This window comes from Osmia lignaria, chromosome 10 (genome assembly GCF_051020975.1).
Source record: "Osmia lignaria lignaria isolate PbOS001 chromosome 10, iyOsmLign1, whole genome shotgun sequence".
NCBI classification, from domain to species: domain Eukaryota; kingdom Metazoa; phylum Arthropoda; class Insecta; order Hymenoptera; family Megachilidae; genus Osmia; species Osmia lignaria.
Genome location: NC_135041.1, coordinates 8,819,678 through 8,836,090, shown reverse-complemented (window position 1 = coordinate 8,836,090; position 16,413 = coordinate 8,819,678). Strand labels below are relative to the sequence as shown.

At 39.8% G+C, this 16,413-nt stretch overlaps 1 protein-coding gene across 1 annotated transcript; it reads left to right on the top strand.

Annotated features, from left to right (window-relative positions):
* Positions 1–9,329: 9,329 nt before the first annotated feature.
* Positions 9,330–11,775, top strand: LOC117611643 (UDP-glucosyltransferase 2-like). The gene is made up of 6 exons (XM_034339660.2): positions 9,330–9,919; positions 9,994–10,364; positions 10,438–10,660; positions 10,717–10,936; positions 11,048–11,191; positions 11,457–11,775. Exons 1-6 carry the CDS (start codon positions 9,424–9,426, stop codon positions 11,608–11,610), a joined length of 1,608 nt encoding a protein of 535 aa, XP_034195551.2. The 5' UTR covers positions 9,330–9,423; the 3' UTR covers positions 11,611–11,775.
* The last annotated feature ends 4,638 nt before the right edge of the window (positions 11,776–16,413 follow it).

The window sequence follows — 16,413 nt, the reverse complement described above, 5'->3', positions numbered from 1 at the left end:
ATCGTGGAAATTTAAAAAAATATCATGAAAATACGATTTCTCGGAAGAATAATTAAATTGAATTTCCACGTAAATATGTAATTTAAGTGGATATGATTTAAATTAATTAAATCAATCGACGATGCCCCCCGTTCGAGCACAATGCCTTATAACTGCAACTCACTGAACGATGCAACCTTCCTCTATCCTTTAGTTTTCTGTCTTATCCACATTAATCTTCTGCTGCATCGAGACGTTACGAAAGAACGTAAGATTGATGAACAACCGTGGCTTAATTAATGCGAGGTATCCGACGTTAGAAAGGTACGTCGAACAGCCATGTCGAAGCTGGGACTACAGTCGGTTGATTCGTATTTGAAAACTGAATTCTTGAATAGCATTGTCACCGTACACTCGGCAGTCGGTATTCAGATGACAGTCGTCGACGCTAGTTGTATTTGGGTCATATTTAAATTGTACGCCGAGGGAAACGAAACCTTCTGAAAAATGAGATGTTCGTGTATCGTCGACCGGCTAAAATAAACCCGGTCCTGCTCGTTCATTTTCTCTGACCCAAATACCTGCCTGTTCATTTTCCTTCTACGATCAAGATTCGACATTATTTCCGTTATCGCGTTTGATCAAAACGCTATTTCGACGGTGTACATATTGCGGGACACTATCCAAATCTTGAATAAATTTTCGAGAGGAACCACGTAATATTTTCTTTTAACATTTCATGCAGTTACATTCTTCTCTTCTTTATTTATTCTCCTTTATACCTTCTATATTACTATAAGTAATAGAAGTAATTGAATATGTCGTGCAATGTTTATTTTAGAAATTCAACAAACGGTGCACTTTACGATTTCCGTTTAGACAGGAATATCGAATAAATTCCAAGGAGTCCTCGTTTTTCCTTACCGTAACACGGTATTTCCAGGGTAATCGAAGAAAGAAGCGGGCATGACACAATGAAAATTGAATGCAAATATCGTTGACCCGAAACGGGCCAGAGCAATCAGTTGCGCGATGGAAACGATGAACGAAATTACGCGGTATCTACAAAAGGAAACTAGCGAAATATAAACGGGTTATGGGAGATAGGCACGATAATCATTGGCTTCGTCCCAATAAAGATAGATCGAGCTCACGACACACCTATTATTCTCAGCTGCATCGACAAAATTTCTTAACAATCCCGATTACGACCTCGTCGATCCATTCGTCGAGGATTCGCGTTTCTCTGTTTTCCATCCGAGAAAACGAGAAATGAATTTCTGTTTGTTTTTTTTTTTTTCATTAAAATAATGCTGCATACCACAAAGGTGTAAGGATACTTATTTATTCAAGCTACTTTCGCTGCTATCAGCGTTAAATCAACGATAAATCAAGGCCAGACGACGATAAAGCAAGCCGTACACTAGCTTATAAAAGCATTAAGTAGTGTACATTACCGAGCGTTCCACAATGGGGTGGGCTGAAAAGAGACGAAGGCAGTTTCTTGCTAAGATGCCGTTCCTGGTAATCCGGGTTACTCTTCTCGGTGCACGATCCAAATAAATTGTTGGCGAAACCCATGGAACATCCACCGTGTCCCGGATTCTTGGCATCGGCCTCTTGTTAACCCAAGCTTGCCGTGTACTCGTTGGCTACCTGCACTCCGTGTTTTCGCTGCCTTGGCACGCCGGTATTATGTTGTCCACGGTAATAAGTGCGAGTTTGGGCGGATCAGAAGTGGCGTGCTCGTTCATCGAAACGACCAAGGAAGCTTTATCGCGTGCTAAATCGGACCGGATCGTTATCCTCTTTCGCGTGTTCCTTTAATTATTTACACTGCTGCTAAAAGTGGACTGGCATTAGACGATCCCGATTCATTGAACTTTCTGAATGATAATAAATTATTTTTGCTTTAAATTTTCGTCGGTTATTTGAAATTTTGTCTCCAACGGAGTCGAAATGAGTTAATATATAAATAGCTTCAATTGACAATAAAAGAAGGTAATCAAGTATTAATCAGAGCGCAGATGCGCACATTTTCATTCGAACGAAAATTTCTCTCTTCACCAAAATATTCCACCTCGTTTGTCCAAAGTAAATATTTTAGCAACCATAAAACAGGTCACAGAAAAACGGTTTTCAACGACGTTTTTGGCGATTCAGTGGTGCGCGTAGAGAGGCAAAAAAAAAGGTCGGCAACTGGGTTTGCGAGAATAGCAGTAACTTTTAGGATGTATTTTAGACTGGACGAAGCATCGAAGCGTAAAAACATTTGGCAACAGGACCAGCCGGCGACACGTCGTTCCAGCGACGTCCACGAAACGCGGAACTTTCGACGCAAGGGTGAAACGCGTTTCACCATTTCTCGTAAAATCTCATGATAAAGGCTCGACACGTCCCGTGCAGGTGTAATCGAAACGCGAAAGTTCGCGGGGCCGCTTTCAACGTCGAACGTCCACCGTTTCGAATCGTAAATCTCAATTTAGCACGTGACATTGCACTTTCATCGGAAACGAAAAAACGCGGACTCGCAGTTTTACCGTCGCTTGGATAATTCCTCGAATAATTTGCTCCCCCGAGCGAAAAGATACGGGAGTATCGGGAAAATCCTGGAAAATATAAAGTGCGTGAATACATTTTTTTTTCTCCTCGAATATTTCCTTCTTCGCCGTCGTCTCGTTCGAAACTATTGTACTCATCCATTTTCATTTGTTATTGATTCTTTCACAGAATGCAATGTTGATAGGAATACGAAAAATGGACGAAAATGTGGCTATTGAAGTTGCCTTTTGTTTTTCTCCTTTGTTTTCCAACTGCAAGGCGCACTCTGATGTCAATGGTTCGCTTTCAATGTCGGTTCACTTTAATACAAAAGTCAGCTTGTATCGTGGAAGAATGTTGCATTCAGAATTTCAGTCAAAGATTTGTATACCTTCTTGGAAGATGAAACATTGCAGTAATTCACACTGAGTACCTTTTCCTGGTAATCTTGAAATTCAGGTTAATTCTGTACGGATAATCCAATATTACCTTTAATAATCTGTAAATATTTTTTATTTCTGGTCAGTTCAAAAATAAAATATCGAAAAGAATATAATCCATTAAATTCTGAAAATTTGATTGATGGTTTGGAGGTGTAATTGAGGAAAGTCGTGGCTTAAATGATTAATCACTTCCATGAATTGAAGTCAATGAATCAGTCATACTTTCGTTTCGATCGAATTAAATTAATTCAATGAAATTTCAATGGATCTAGCGTCAATATTTCGCCGATCCTTTTGGTAGTGCTTTTCAACCTGCAAAATTACGATAATCACGGTCTCGCCAATGGACAATCTTGTTTCTCTTCTTTTTTCGAACGGACAAATTGTAAAATGTTTCTTGCCCCGCAATAGCGAAATACGGGTGAAAATGTAGCTGGGCCGAGTTCCTCGGGACACTGGTCACGCGCAGCACGCTTTATTGGTCAAAAAAGAAATCCACCGTTTTTTCCCACAGCTCGGTGACTTATTGCACTGGCCAAAGCTTTTAAAGTCCCCTCTAATCGCCGGTCCAATGTACGAGTTTCCTCGTTTCTCTTGCTTACCCCCTACCCCGATAACCTGGTGCTCGATTTTTCAAAAAGTCCACCCCTCCAACCACGCTTTTCATCCGTCTCGTGTCTTCTCTTTACCGCGCGTAATAAGTGATTAATTAAAACATAATCAAGTAAATCAAATTCCAATATTATAATTATTTTATGACAGGTATGGTCTTTCATTAAACGATAATGCCTGTACCATGTAATTACTTGGTACCTTTTTTTCCTCAATTCACATCCGATCCAATCAAAGTGCAGAAGCGAGTCTTAAGTCAATGGGCCCAACCAAGAACCGAATGAGTAATTAATCTGACCTGATCCTCCTATCTGCATAAGCCCAGATTACCGACTACCTGACGAACGAGACATCGATGAAGCTTAGTTAGGCTAAGCTACTACGTAGAAACAAGACTATACTTAACCGTTCGTGTTTTCAAAGCGAGCATATTAAGAGATTAAATTGCTCGTGTGCCGTGTACAGCGAACAATGCGGGTATACCATGAGAATTAGGGGTGAAATTGCCCTTTACACCCAAATATTTCCATGAAAATTGCGTTGATGATATGAAACGTAACGTTTCAAGACCTTCTCAAATTATTATACATCAAATAATACATTCTTGATACACTAATTACTGTAATCTACTGTAATAAAAATATTTTTTATGAAAATTTAAATTGCAAGGATTTGAAATGTTAAAGGTGCAAAGGCAATTTGCAATAAAGGTTTATAATACCTAGCTTTATGAAAACAGAAAACATTACAACGTTGAAGTAAATGTAATTACCCTTCAACTGTAACGATTCAAAGAAAATTATTACCATCTATGTAAAATGAAGAATAGTGATATGAAAAATTAAATATCGAAATTACGTTCTTATTTAATAAAAATTGAATATTTTTATAAGCTACACGATGTCCAGATCTAACAATTCGAGGAACTTTACAGAGAATAGTTCACGCAGGAAACACGGTAGCTTTGATAACACACACAGATAGTATTAATTTGCCGGGAACGATTTTGTGGCCATGGGTCGAACTTGCTTTGCCATCCGTGAAATTGCGACCGCCCCGGGGTATCGGACACCGGTGCAACCCTCAAAATTTTAATTTGCCATTTCCACACTGTGCACCACCGGTGGAATTTAGTTGCGTGTAAAGATCTGATCGTCGTTTGATCGTCTGACATACGTGGATTTCAACCCCAACAGAACAGGAATTTCATTCGAGTTCCCGTTTTCACGTGAACGCATTCCGCTTTGGCTTTTCTTCCGTGTTTGTCGAAACATTCCCCGCTGACACAATCCAATCTGTTACAGACTTTATTTCTAACATCGAAGATTTTCGTATTTCGTTGCTGATTATTTTAGATAAAATTAAAATGGCTTTTCCTTCGATCGAATGGTTGCAAGGGAAAGCATGTTTGATCAATTATTTCGCAGCGTAATCTAGACGCGAAAACGCTTTGATTTTCTCGTGGAAATAAACACTGTGCGAATGTGTGTTTACACGTGGAAGAGGATGAAAAAAAAAAAGGAAGAAGAAAATAGAATTCGTGTCACCGCGATGATGAAGCTTTGTGAACGCGACGCATACGAACGGTTAGAAGGATTTGATTGGAACAGCGTGGAAACGCGGGAAGCAAGACTACGCGAACGAGTAAACGAACGAGCGAAATCATTGAATATTCAGGTGGACAGATGAACCGAACAGATCCGTTCCTGAATATTCAAACATCTGTGGCGACGGTAAAAGTTGTTCCTGACGAAGGAAGCGTCATATCTCAGGGATCACCGTCACCAATATTCGTATGATATTGATTGCGTGATGAATTCGAGAAAGCTCAATCATGTTTACCAATCCATTTGCAAATTGAAGCATCGAATAATATAAAAAATAATTTTGCAACTTTAATACAAAATATTTCACTTTACATGTACAATATTACAGAATAGTTTTCCATTTTTTTCTCAGGCGAATAGGGGAAATAGGGGAAACACGGTATATTAAGAACAGATCTATCAAGAAGAAAGATTGAGACAGATTGACTGACCTCCACGTCCGTGTTATTAATCGCGAAGAGAAAAAAACTGGTGGCCTGTCCTTCGAACCGTTACTACCAAGAAAATCACCCGTATCAATCCCGACCGGTGAATTGAAATAGAACGAACGAACAAAGCTGGCGATGTATTTTATGTTAACCAAAGATGATCGATTCAGTAGATACAAGAGGGCGAAACTAAGCTAGTCGTATTGGATGGTCGAGCAAACACCTTAAGGGTATCTCTCCATTGGCTAGGAAGGGGGTGGGATTAGGGTGTTCAAGGCATAAGGGGGAGCCGTGCTCGTGGGTCGACGTAATCAACTGAATGAGCAAGTGACTCTAGAGAACCGCGTAAGCTCGTCCCTGGCTACGAGCTTGGGTCCTCACCGGTGTGGTCATCTGAATAAACCATGAGTGCTGCCTTAATGACAGAATCGAAGCTACAAACGGTCCTACCGTGCTTGAATCACCGGACCTGGACGACCATAGGTGGCAGAGATAAATTGCGGTACGTTCTACGACGTGTTAGCCCGAGAAAGCTGAGAGCTTACATCGGGCTGACTCGATGCAACGCTTACTCCGTGACTGCTCCGATTCGCGTAACACGATACGAATTATCGTACCTACCTACCCGCCAGACGCTTCTTTTCTTGGTAAAATGTAATTTTCGTTGTCTATTAAACAGGTGCCAAAGAACTGATCATTATACCTTCTTATAGATACCAAGAATCCGTCCGGAAAGTCGGCGACGCACGGTACTTAGGCTTTGCTCTATGGGACTTGGAGCTTCCATCAAAGTGGATAATAAGAACTTAATAACAGATACTAAGAATATTACCGAAAAATGAAATATTATAACAATGTGTCACATCTAATATTATATAATACTGTAGACAGCAATTATTTTGAACAAAGAGTTCAGGAGAAAAGAATCCGTCGCTGACCTGAATAGCTTAATTTAATGCCGCCTAAGCTTCAGAGCTTAAGAAGCTTTCCCTACTCTGTCTTCGTTATCGCCATACAAGAACATTCGCTTCTGCTACACTGAACTATATAAGAAATATGACATACCGATAGGTTTCCTTGCAAAATCGAAGACAATTCATCTATTAATTAACGTTCTCCATTATAGCTCTACGATCTTCTTTTCTCTTTTACAAAAGTACGTGCAATTCTAAATTGCACCTCGAGTTTCTGTAACGGATAAACAACTTTTGTAACGGTTCAAAGAGGAAAGAAAAAAGAGGCGGTCGTTTAAATAAATTTCTTTAGACGGGCACAAGTGATCACGTTCGACTGATTCTAATTAATCGTTCTTTGTGTGATGCTCATTAAGTAGAAAAGTTCATATTGCTTAAATTATCGGCTTAATTGTCATACAACGGTCCGCTTTGAAACATCAGCGGGAAGTTCTCTAAAGCAGCCGACTTGTTCGGAAACTTCACCTCTTCGGCTACGAAATAATTAAAATACTTCAATTAGTCGGCTGTTGTCTACTTTCCCGGATAAAGTTCGTTTCCTTCGAAGACTGCGCAAGAAAAAACTTACTCCCGATCGATATCCCGACTCTCACGGTCCATTGCGATGGAGGGGACGAGGTATAATCCATTTACACCGACGAGATTGACTAAGTTCACCGTTTGAGCAAATATAAACAACGAAGATCCTGTTTCTTTCTATCCCTGAGACAGGGACGCAATAAATCTGAACCACGCTGCTGGTTCTTTTGCTTGGTAAACATTCCCTTCCGTGGTAAATTGCAACTGGGACGTGAACTTCCATTGATTTCAGCGACGGAAAAATAAATCCGAAGCAATTATAAATTTTTCGTTAAATGCAAGACGATTCATTCGTCGGGTCATTAGTTCGAAATCACCGGCTCTTCCCGTATACGATTCCAGCGTTTGCCAAACACGATACAGACGAATTTCCCGTGGTCTTTCCGCGCCCATCGTTAACGGACCACGATGTACGTCGAGACTCTAGCCACGAGCGTATATTACGGGCCAAACTCAAACATAATATCTCGAAAAGCACTCGTAACTCTATTTCGCCTGAGCCGCGGCGAACTCGTACATCGGCTACCCTATCCGACGAATAACCCACCCCTTGCTTACCAGATGCCGTAGTTTGACAGGTGTTTAATATTACTTGAAAGTTTTCCGCTTGCCATCGAGCGCCGACGATACTGCTCGTAACAAACGTACTCGAACAACGGGTGAAAAAAAAAAGAAGCAAGAGAAGTCAGATTGTTTAATGCCAAGGAGAATAGAATTCCAACGGAAGAACGCTTTTATCGATGGTATTGTCGTACTTTCGAAGAGGCTCGCAAGAGGTAATGGATGTTATGGTGGTCGATGGTAACACGCGGTGATCGATGGCTCATTAGCGAATGACTGCGTGATCGGAATGGCGTGTTTGCGCGAAATTCTAGACCGGCAGCTAGCTAATAGGTTGCCGCGTGATGGCTCGTGATACATGCTCGATCTTAAGCGTTAGGCGAATGCCGATTATGGTATAACTGATGTAATTCTACGGGTTAGTGCCTACTCCTGTCGACATTGCATTTGCTCCCGATATGGAATTTCCAAGCTTCGCCGTTGTGCGACAATTATGGAACTTCTCGGAACAATCAAGATACTGCGGATGAATTAGATCCTTGCCTGAATGTTCCAATTCAATTCTAATTCATGTTTATAATAAGAAATTAGTAACTTTCTTAATCAACCCTATTATTTAACATTTAAACATTGAAACAAAAACTTGCATTTTGAATTGCAGCTAATTTGGAAATTTGCATACTTCGTCAATGGAATAAAATGAACGTAATGCGAAAGCAAATAGTTTGCGAACCGAATGGCAGGGTTTTGAATGTTGTTTCGAAACGGCGTCTCTCCCACGGGACACCCCTTTCGTGTGTGGTGCTTAACTCGACAAATAATTAACGTTTTAACGATTCTAATTGAACTTTCGGTGACATGTCCTGCAGTTGTAAAAATATTCGTCGATTTCTTTTCTCCTTCTTACCGAATGTTTCCTCAGAAATTGTTTTATTCGGTTAACGTTTTGAAAAATAAATTGAAATTCTATTCGGCAAAGCTAGCTGCAAAGCGAATGAACATATGAATATGAATAAAACGGTTCGTTAGAATTTCTGTAACTCGTGGATGAATTAATCGATCGCACGTGGTATATTCAATGGATGAAAGGATTTGATAATTAGGTAAATAATGTAAAAAGCATTTTTTAATTTTTCTATCTCCGGTCCAATTAACTCGAAAGAAAATTAAAAAATATGTACAAATTTTGTAAGTTAAAATTGCAAAATACGTGTATTAGTTGAATTTTTGTTAGCAATCTGTTAGGCTGAACTTTGACTAACGATACTAAGAGCAACTTTTTATCGAAATTTATTTTCGCTTTTTACCTCTTGCTTTAAAATGAAGAACATGAAATTTGAATTTCATGGTGATAAAATTTATAATCGACCTGTCAAGACGGACAATCGAAATGACCGGCAGATGCAACAAGCGAGGTATGTTAAATGGTGAAAACCGACGATGTGCACGTGAAGAGAATGAGCGAAGAAAATTATGTATGTATTGCTTTGAATTAAATACAATCTCAGCGATAACACTGATGACTGTCGTGACGGCACGTCGAATACGTAATAGAATGGGGCTACCTTCAAGAAAATCACATTATTTGATTTTCTAGTACTCCAAACAGTTACCAGTCCTCGACAAATACTATCGTAGTTGTAGTTAAACCAAATCACAGTGGATAAAATTACCAGTAATTAGGCAGGAAATTAATATAATGTACGAATTCTCGAGTATTCAAAGAACGAAACATTTAGTTCCATTTCTCGTACTTCTTGTATCATTAAGCAATCAAGTGACCTGTGAAAGGATATTAATTATAACCCAGGCACCATTCTACAGTCATGAATCAGTGATGCGGAGTCTTGGTTTAGCTCTACATAAACGAGGCCATGAAATAGTGATGATAACATCGTTCCCAACGAAGAATCTGTCGTTAATTAATTTCACGGAAATCGATTTCTCTGAAAATTATGATAGATCGCTGAACTTTAAATTTCATGACGATATATTTAATTATCCAAGTATTATGGGAATAAACATGCATATCAAGAATTACTTATATAATTTCACGCGATACTTTTTCGAGCATCCTGATGTACAGAAGATTTATAGAAAGAACAGCAAAGAGAAAATCGATTTGATCATTGCAGAGAGTGCGTATAGCCACGGAGTCTTTTATGTTGCTCGTGTACTAAATATTCCAGTAATTGGTAAGCAAATCCGAGATGTTTTTAAAGAATTTTTCAATTTCATCAGCAATTTCTCACTTATCTTACATTATCAGGTACTACCACTTTAGATTTTCATGCGCACCATTCTTATATGTGGGGTATACCTCCTCTACCCTCTCATCTGTCACACTGGGAATTTGACGGTCTCATTGAACCGAACATGTCCCTTTGTCTCAAAGTAAGAAACTTCATCTATACAATGCTCGTACTCCATGATTGGTATAATTTTGAAGTAGAGCAGGTCCATGCTTTAGTGAAAAGCTACCTTGGAAATGATACACCTTCCTTCTCCGAGCTTAGAAGAAATATAAGCCTATTCTTGGTTAACCATGATCTCCTTCTCGGCTTTGCTAAACCAGTGACACCAAATGTTATTTATTTCAATGGTTTCCATATTATGGAGAATCCTCCACCTTTGCCGTCGGTATGTGTCTTTCATAAATAAAAATTTATCAAAAGTTAGACATAGATTATTACACAGCAAATTGATTCTGCAGGATATGGATGAATTTCTGCGAAAGGCGCACGATGGTTTCATTTACATGAATCTTGGATCCATCGTTAGTTCCTCACTGCTGTCTAATATTACCATAAGATCAATTTTCAATGTGTTTTCTCGGTTACCGTACAAAATTCTCTGGAAATTCGAAACGAATAATGTACTGCCAAAACATCCAAATATATTCACCAGCAAATGGATCCCTCAACAAAGTGTCCTGGGTAAGAATTTTCCCATTTTGTTCGTTCGATCACAAATTAAAAGAAACTTATTGTAGCACGTCCGAATACCAAACTATTCGTCTATCAGGGAGGCTTGCAAAGCACGGAGGAAGCTATACATTACGGTGTACCGATCGTGGGAATACCGATATTTGTCGATCAAATATTCCGAATCAAGAAACTCGTGTCGCATGGAGTTGGTAGAATGCTAGAAATTAAAAAATACGACGAGGAAACTTTCCGGGAGACTATTAACGATGTACTCAATAATGAAAGGTAGCTTAACCACGACCAAACCATTAATAATTGCATGGGTTTACTTTGAACCATGCAGCCTGTGTGTCTTTAGAAATTTTCAATTCGCGTGAATTCGTGTCACTTTTACAGATACAAAACGAAGATGTTAAAATTAAGGGAACTCATGAATGATAAGCCTTACGATAGTAAAAATCATACTCTGTGGTGGATCGAGTATGTGATGCGTCAAAAAGAAGTTCCACATCTCCACTTCAGCGGAGCAGACGATCCATGGTATCAAAGATACAATATCGACGTTATTGCATTCCTTTCGATAATATCATTTACCATAATAATAATAAGTATAATAATATTCGTTCGAATATTACAATGGTGGTGCAGATCTAAGTATGCAAAAAAATGGAACAAGATCGACTAGCATCATGAATATAAAAAAAATAGATAATAGTTAAATATAACTTTGCAAAGTAGAATAATATATCCATGTGTATTAAATAATCTCGTTTAACGTTATCTCATTGAATATATGAATTTTCAGTATCACCTCTGCACTAGTTTCATTTGGAATTAATAATTCATTGGTTAACGAATATACCGATATAAAATTAACGGAGTCAGCAAAGATTCAAGGATCAAACTACAAATTCTTCCATTTAACTTTAGAAGGTAAGATTGTTGGGGGGTTGCGGTAGCGTTAACGATACGATTTTATGGCGTTCTGCTCGAATGGAGGAGCCATTGTTGAGGAACGGCGACGTTTCGTTTAATAAATGTTTTTTGCGATTAATGATGTAGAAATGGGGTCGATACTTGGGAATTAAAGCAACAATGACATTGTTGTAACCAGGATAGCCAGGGAATTGGAAATATCGAAGATAGAATCGAAATGCTTTTAAATCTTTAAAAATACAAGGAAAGGGCAACTATACTATTGTTTTCTCTTGATTTAATAGGATGTTTTATACTTTCTACTATCTTAACTTTCAACCCTAATATTCAATCCAGATTTGAACAGGTTCGAACAGACATAGGTCACTTGTTATTGTCAAACAAGATTTTAATGAAGGTGTGAGAAAAAAAAAATAAAAAAAATAAGAAATGTAGCCAGAAGATGACGAAAGGAGACAAGCTAAGACGTGTGTGCTTCTGGCGTTCCACTTCAGGGAAGTTTCGTCTTTGCCTTAACGGCGTTTCCCGATGCATTATGCAAGGGTAGCAAGAGCCAAAGAGGAGGAGAGACAGGAAGAACCTCCGTCTATCCTCGCTTCGTCCTCCTCCATCGTTGAACCAATTCCCTTCGTCTCTGTCGAAGGAGAAAGTTGTTTCACCCCTCGCTTGGCTCACCCCCCGACGGCATGCATAATGATTCAAAGTGTCGGGGGCTCGAGATCAAACAGGAATCCTTAATTTTCTAGTTGCCGAATCTTCGAGACCGGTTACGAAGGGAGTAGTCCTTGTTCGATGGAATTCTTGCACGTGAATTGATTAATCCTTTCATCCCCCAATGTTATATCAGCTAACTTGAAATGGAACTAAATGTATTCTTTAACGATACCGATTTCAACTTAAAAATAATTAATAATCGTGTTTCTATCTAACTGGTATACCATCGTTTCATGGATAGGAATCATCGGAATTAGGGTCATCGTCGCGTCGCCTTGGTACGCGCTCAATTCACGAAATAATTTAACCTGCTACGGTTCGCTACGTATGTTTGGGCATAAATCGAGTTGCGTGGTCGATTGGCCGAGCTTGACACGTGTCGCGTGTCACACGTTTCACGCATATTGCACCGCTCGAAGGCATTCGATGCAGTCAGCTGCATTGTGTGCAACTCGATTGGCGCGACAAGCAACGTGTTAGTATGCATTTTTGATCGAACGCTTGAGCACGTTCGCCTTGGCGATCTGCGATTATCACGTAAACACTCTACGAGGGTCTACAGAAATTACCCCCTTTCAGCTTCATTCTGTTTTCATCCACAATGAATGATGGGTGAATTTTTTGGAACGCATTTTTTTTTTCATTAAAAAGAAGAAATAAGCAATTATTTTTTATGTCGTCAATGTTTTAACGTGACAAATAAGCATGCTTTGGTATTATAAAGGATTACAAAATATTACAAACAATCTACAAATTCCCTTTGTAAGTTGGTTAATAAAATATGAAACGAGCGATATGATACGCAGGGTATTGAAGTAATTTAAGCAGCTTTGAACGAGCAATTAACATTGCCAGCGTTAACACAGCGTCCATTATACTTGCCATTGATGGTCACCTACAGCCAGGATAAATGCATTTCCTACAAATTGGATAGCTTCGTTTGTTTATGGGGGAGCAAATGTTTTACCGTAGCCGCAGTAAATTGTTTACTCGTCTGAACAGCCGTGGCATGCGCTTTTAATTTACACGATTGCGGTGTCATTAAAATGCGCTCTTGCGTTCCGTGTACGCTTTGCGAAAGAGAATTTAAAATAAGCCGTATAAATACGTTCGTCGCGATAAAAATTACAGTGATTAATTATTTCGGTTCGCTGTATAGCTGCTTCTATAATATCTTTTGGAGTGGCTGTTTGAAAACGGCTGCCAATCTCAATCTAACATTTCGAACTACCAAAATCCACTTGGTTCAACCTATTTACATATCCGAAACTTGTACTAGGAGAATCTGTTTCAGACGCTCGTCTATCAATCCCTGTTCTAAGCATGCGATTATCTCAAACAGACTAGGATACGTTTCTCCTATCAAAACGTGCTACAACGTTTGCTCTCGAAACACAAGATTTACCATCTACACGAATCGTACAACCGGCTAGGAAGCTATTTTATGCCAAAATACTTCGCCCGAAACGTGTCTTATCGTAAAGCTCGTTGGTACATAGTTACCACAAACTTTACCATACAACCGGGAAAACATGGTAGTTAAAAGATATGATGAAAGTATCTAGACGAGGATAATAATAAAAAGAAAATTCTAAGTATATTTCTTCGAGTGATAATTAATGACTTCAAAGACAAAAATAGAAAACGATTCGTTGCAACGATTCTGAACTCTCGGTTGGTCTCCAGCAGCGGGAAACGCGACACTCGAGTATCAAATTGTACGGGAAAATCCGAAATATCTGCGTGAAATCCGAGCCAGTTTAAGAAGACGGTAAAATAATTTAGAGAGCAACCGGAATAATGTTTGTCGCTGGATTCTACTTTCGAACAGCATAACTCACGATGTACGGATTTACACGAGTGAAAGCAGCGAAAAGAAGTAGCCTGAAAGTTGCGCCGAGAATGGTAGTCCACGGGTAACGGATTAAGGTAAAGTTCGTGCAACGTTGGCAGTAAGATGGAACCTAAGAGATTATCCTCTTTATGAAAACAAATGTTCAGCACACGAGCAAATTTGGAAAGTAGTCCGATTTAAATCGTCGTCTCTTTCCCGACACCGAGATATTCGCATTACGAGCGAGCCAACCTTGTTATTCGTCGCTTGAAATCTTCAAAACATTTTCACCAATTTTTCCACTACTTTCGAACAGTTCCGCGCGATTTTCAATTTGATTAATTGACGCGTACAAACGGGAGTAATTAATGACGAGTTACTAACGATGGCAATTTTTGTTCAATTTTCACCAGCATCGTGATGTTTTTACGAAATTAATGGAATTTATTCGAGAACGTTTCGATTGCAAGTTAAATTAAGCGCCCATCGAGTGTTCCAAACATTTTCTTAAAATCATCGATTCGTTTCGATCGTCGAACACTCATCGACCGAGTGGTCTATTGTTTTCTCGGGTTTGTTAATTAAATAGGGTTTTTGAAACTCGAGATGCAAACCAGTGGAACATTATCGAGCGCCCTTCATTTCGAATCCAGTGAATTCGAAATAAATTATAACTCGAATGCTTGAATAACAATTAGACTGGTAACAGATGTTTGAGTTCTACGAGTCCAAATATAATAACGTGAAATAGGTTTGAGATTGGCTAACCGGCAGATCAGGCATCTAGCCGGAGGGTTCTCTACGATCTACCCTCATCACCGACTCTTGTTTTCAATCTACGCTTTACAAGTTACACGCTGACGATGGTGAACGTCTGTAACAGGGGTCGGAGCCATCGAGAATCGACGTACGAAGCGCAAACCTTGATTATTCCTCTGGTTACTTTACCGAGTTTCCCAATCACTTACGAGCCCGGATAACCCGTTCACGGCTGAACAAACCTCCCCCATATCGTCCTAATGTAACTCGTACGTCTCCTCGAGAACACGGTCCAGTCGATCGAATGAATTTTTTATATTACTTTTGAAAAATTTTTCATTGGAATTTTATTTTAAGAAAACACCCGACCGACACGATACTGACATGATCGCGTGTACTTTTTCATTCCCTTCGCCAGTCGCGTCGATGTTTACCAGAGCCCGACAGTTTTAATGAATTAATTTAACCGGACAATGACAGCCATGGGAAATAACCGTACGCTGTGCGACGCGATACGAACGCGAACGTTTTCGATGCTGGCAGCTGGATCGAGCCCAGCGACGGCACGTTGTCACGATCCTCGGTGGGAAAAGCGGGAAACGGAAAAGTTTGGAAAAATATGAGGGACGAGGAAGGACGGCTTTAACGAGGCGCGTAGCTAATCGCCGATGGCGCCTCGTTGTCCAATTCTCGGTTATTACCGTAGGCAGAAACGAGCGTTGCAACGGGGTGATACATCAAACGTAATTTACCGTCGTGTATTATGCACCGGCCGTGACGTTAATGGTTGTCGCAGCGGTGAAGTTAATTAAATTTTATTACAAATAATATTGCGCGATATTACACAGATACACGACAGATATTTCAGTTGACGATGAACCGCCAGGAATTCGCGGTAACGGCCAAGATGAAATATAAAATTGACCGCAGACAAGTACATTGGCACTTGCGTGTAATAAATTAGACAAGTATTTCGTGCAATTAATTCCTTGCTTTTTACGTGCCTCTATGAGCTATTCACTTGTAGAACAGATTTTTCAATTTTTATTGTTGACGCTATGTAATTTTGTGATTTTATTTATCGGACGGTTCGATAATGAAGATATCATTTCAAGAATGAATAGAAACTTGTGTGGGCCCCCGACGCTCTGGGCCTTTCCCGTGATGGACCGCTTGCGAGAAAGGATGGAGTTACACGCGCGACACCTTACGGCCATCACAGGATAGGCCCAGGGCGCCGGGGGCGCCGGGAACGCCACGCTCCGCTCTCAATCCCCCACACTTGGAAGGATAGCAGAGGAATGGTAGAGGATCCAAATTACGACACAAAGCTCGAGGCACAATCAGGTTCGCGGTAATCCTCGCGCCTTCGAGAACTTCGGTACAATCGTACAAGCCAATTATATATCCGATGTGTCTTGCATTTCTGCCGCTGTAAATTGCTGTGTTTCTGTATTCACCGCCAGAAGCTACGCAAGAGGAACAATTATTCGATAAGCTTTTCTTTATCATTTTTTAA